The following is a 3,737-nucleotide window of genomic DNA, read 5'->3' on the forward strand; positions in this document are numbered from 1 at the left end:
TATTAATGTTTTTTTATTATATCCACAAATATTTACTATTATCTCTTTTTATATTATTTAAATTTATCAATTTTATTAGTTTATAAAGAACAATATTGTAAAATCTTTTTTAATTTCTGTTTTTCATACAATAATATTTTTTTACATATATATATATATATATATATATATATATATATATAATAGTTATTATTTTTTATATATGTAAAAAGTTAAAAATACAAAGAAACATAAGGAGTAACAACTAATTACAAAAAGAAAATAAAAAAGAAAAAAAACTGGTGTGAATGACAAGAAGAGAAGGTGACAAAAAGATGAAAAAGATATACCCTTTTCAAAGTTTAAACTCAATCCATTGTTTTTTAATCTTTCATTGGGAATATAAATTGAGTCTAATTAACAATCTGATTCTCGATTTGATCCTAATTAAATTGCACATAGAAAAAAGTAATACTAATAGTTATTTAATTTACTCAAACCACTTGATTATTATTAAAATTGAATGAAATGTAATTTACAAGAAACAAAACTTTATTAATTATCTTGCCTCATCAATAATATTTAAGTTTATGTTGGTTCTTTAATTATTTTTCAGATTCATTAGTTTCATTATATTTTCTTCTTTGAGATGGAATCTATGATCAAAATGTGGTTTGTGATGCCTATTTTTTTCTTGTGTGCATGCTATTTGCATTATTGTGTCAATGGCAAATCCCAAGTGCCTTGTGTTTTTATCTTTGGAGACTCTTTGTCTGATAGTGGAAACAACAATAATCTTCCTACCTCTCAAAAATCAAATTACAAACCGTATGGAATTGATTTTCCGATCGGCCCTACTGGAAGATTCACCAACGGTCGAACTTCAATCGACATAATAAGTAACATTTTTCCAACCTTATGAATTCTTATCTCTCTTTTTTCTTATCAGTGAATTGTGTGTATTTAAACATAAGTTTTTTTTATACCAGCTCAACTTTTGGGATTTGAGAAATTCATTCCACCGTTTGCAAACACAAACGGTTCAGACATACTCAAAGGTGTGAACTATGCATCCGGGGGAGCTGGAATTCGTAATGAAACAAGCAAGGCTACGGTATAATAAATCAATCAAAGAGCCTTATGATTGCTTTGATTATTCAACTTGATCTTGTATGATTTATGTTACATTATATTTATATGTGTATAGGGCTTTGTTATCAGCTTGGGATTACAATTAACAAATCATAGAGTTATGGTTTCTCAAATTGCTGGCAAACTTGGAAGTCTTAAGAAAGCTCAACAATACCTGAACAAATGTTTGTATTATGTGAATATAGGAAGTAATGACTACATAAACAATTACTTTCTTCCATACCTCTATCCAACGAGCCACATTTATAGTCCTCAACAGTATGCAGAAGCTCTAATTCAAGATTTATCTTTGAATTTATTGGTACATGACTACTCAAAATATTATTAATTGAAGTTACATAATTTATAATGACAATTTATAATAACTCCATTTGATTACAGGCTCTACATGGCATTGGAGCTAGAAAATTTGTGTTAGTTGGGATGGGCCTTCTAGGATGCACTCCAAAAGCCATCTTCAGTCATGGAACTAATGGGACTTGTGTGGAGGAGGAGAATGTCCATGCATTCATTTTCAATGCAAAGCTTAAATCTCTAGTGACTCATTTTTTGAAGTTCTTGGATGATTCCAAATTTATCTTCATAAACAGTACATTAGAATCAGACGGCCACAATTCTAATGGTAATAACTTTAGTTTACAATAAAATAGTTTAGATTCTATAGTCACGCATCATGTTTCATGGATTTCAGGTTTTGCTGTCTCAAATGCTCCTTGTTGTCCATCAAAGTATAGCGGAGAGTGTATTCCTGAAGAAAGACCATGCTATAATAGGAGTGAATATGTGTTTTGGGATGAATTCCATCCAACTGAGGCTAGGAACATACTCACTGCAATAAGATCTTATAATTCACATGATTCAGGCTTTACTTATCCTATGGATATCAAACACCTTGTTGAACATGAAACATAATGGAATTAGAATCCACAAATGTGATTCCATCAAATCTTAGTACTTCTACCTAGTTAAACAAGTTCAAGTTATTTGTATGAATTCATCATTTTCTTACCTATATTTGAAACAATCTTTTCATATCGAATAACATTATTGTAAAATATAATAAAATCAAATCATTAAGTGTTGATTACAATGGTATTCTCTACTTTCATTTAACGACATTATTGCTTTTATAAATAAGGTAGTTATGGTCATTACTGGAAGTAATATAGAAACTACTTCAAAAACTAATATCAAAACTAACAAATTGAAAAAGCCATGTCATGTCTGATAGTTATTGGGTACATCAAACTTCCCACCATTTGCTTGAAGATGGTTTCATCAAAAGTCTTGTTATTCTTATATTTTACTACATTTAATTCTTCTTTAAGGGTCATGTTCATGATTCTGATGGTTGGACTTCTATTGATGACATAGGAGACACATTTTTGCATGATAGTATACTTCTGACCATATTCATGAAAGTCCTATTTTTTCTCTTAAATACTTCATTTTGTTGTGGAATAAATGCAGTAGTTTGCGGTCTTTTGATCCCATGCAAGCCATACAAATCATTAAAAGCATTTGATATAAATTCTACTCCTATATCTATTTTGAGACAGATAATCAAGCAACTAGAATCTCTTTCAACTAATGCCTTGAATATTTCGAAGATATTAAATTCACCATATTTTTCTTTCAAAAAATAGATCCATGTTTTCCAACTATATCCATGAGTAAATATGATGAAATACCTATTTCCTCCATGTGACTCAGTTTTGATTGGCCCATAAATGTCATCATGTACAAGCTCTAGTTCTACACTAGCTCTCAAAATGCTTGTTTTTGAATAGGATCTCTGTGTTGCTTCCCCACCAAGAAATAAATGAATTTTTATTCTATGTTCACTATGTTTGGAAAACCCCTCACCATTTATTTCCTTACAAGAATGTCTAAACCTTTAATGCTTAGATAATTATATCTGATATGCCACAACTGAGATGAGATTTTCTTAGTGGTATGAAAGAACATTGGTATAATAATTGGACCATTAATTACATACATCCTATTATGATACATTTGAGTGGTTAAGATCAAACCTTTCTCTTCAAGAAAGATTTGGCAGGAATCATGCTTGACCAGAATAAGGAGATTCCTCAACTACATTTCTCCAATGCTAAATTGATTATTTCTCAAGCCAGGTAGATAGTATAAATCAGTAATCACATGTGTCCTGATGCTAAGGTATCTAGATATACATTACCTTTCTCCATAATAGACATCTTGGAGATGTCTTATAATTTGGCAATTTCCCTAATGTTTCCATCAAACTCAAAAAACTAAGCTTTAACTCCAACCATATTATTGTTGCGCTCTATCTATAACCAAGGTTGTTTTAAACAGCCGTTGTGAAATTATTTATAGGTTCTGGGTTCGATATCCTGCAACGCTATTTTTAGTGTTATTATTCCAGATAACGCTCTACCTATAATAACAGGTGTATTAAACAACAGTTGTAAATTTTTTTATATATATTTGGTAATTTTACATAATTCCTAATTTTTAAACCTGAATTTTACTTAATCGCATCAAACCATAAACAACAAGGCACCAATTTGTGAATCGCATCATACAAAAAATTGTAATTCATCAAAGAAATTTTTTGCATT

At 29.8% G+C, this 3,737-nt stretch overlaps 1 protein-coding gene across 1 annotated transcript; it reads left to right on the forward strand.

Moving 5' to 3' along the window:
* Window positions 1-533: 533 nt before the first annotated feature.
* LOC127080193 (GDSL esterase/lipase At1g29670) lies at window positions 534-2,244 on the forward strand. Its single transcript, XM_051020526.1, has 5 exons — window positions 534-878; window positions 969-1,093; window positions 1,187-1,432; window positions 1,513-1,753; window positions 1,823-2,244. Exons 1-5 carry the CDS (start codon window positions 629-631, stop codon window positions 2,041-2,043), a joined length of 1,083 nt encoding a protein of 360 aa, XP_050876483.1. The 5' UTR covers window positions 534-628; the 3' UTR covers window positions 2,044-2,244.
* Window positions 2,245-3,737: the final 1,493 nt, after the last annotated feature.

This window comes from Lathyrus oleraceus, chromosome 1 (genome assembly GCF_024323335.1).
Source record: "Lathyrus oleraceus cultivar Zhongwan6 chromosome 1, CAAS_Psat_ZW6_1.0, whole genome shotgun sequence".
NCBI lineage: Eukaryota > Viridiplantae > Streptophyta > Magnoliopsida > Fabales > Fabaceae > Lathyrus > Lathyrus oleraceus.

Excerpts from the sequence above, each read along its gene's own strand:
- LOC127080193 (XM_051020526.1), top strand. The coding sequence starts at position 629 with ATGGAATCTATGATCAAAATGTGGTTTGTGATGCCTATTTTTTTCTTG. Across the intron at positions 1,094-1,186 it reads ATGAAACAAGCAAGGCTACG|GGCTTTGTTATCAGCTTGGG; the intron begins GTATAATAAATC and ends ATATGTGTATAG. Across the intron at positions 1,754-1,822 it reads AGACGGCCACAATTCTAATG|GTTTTGCTGTCTCAAATGCT; the intron begins GTAATAACTTTA and ends CATGGATTTCAG.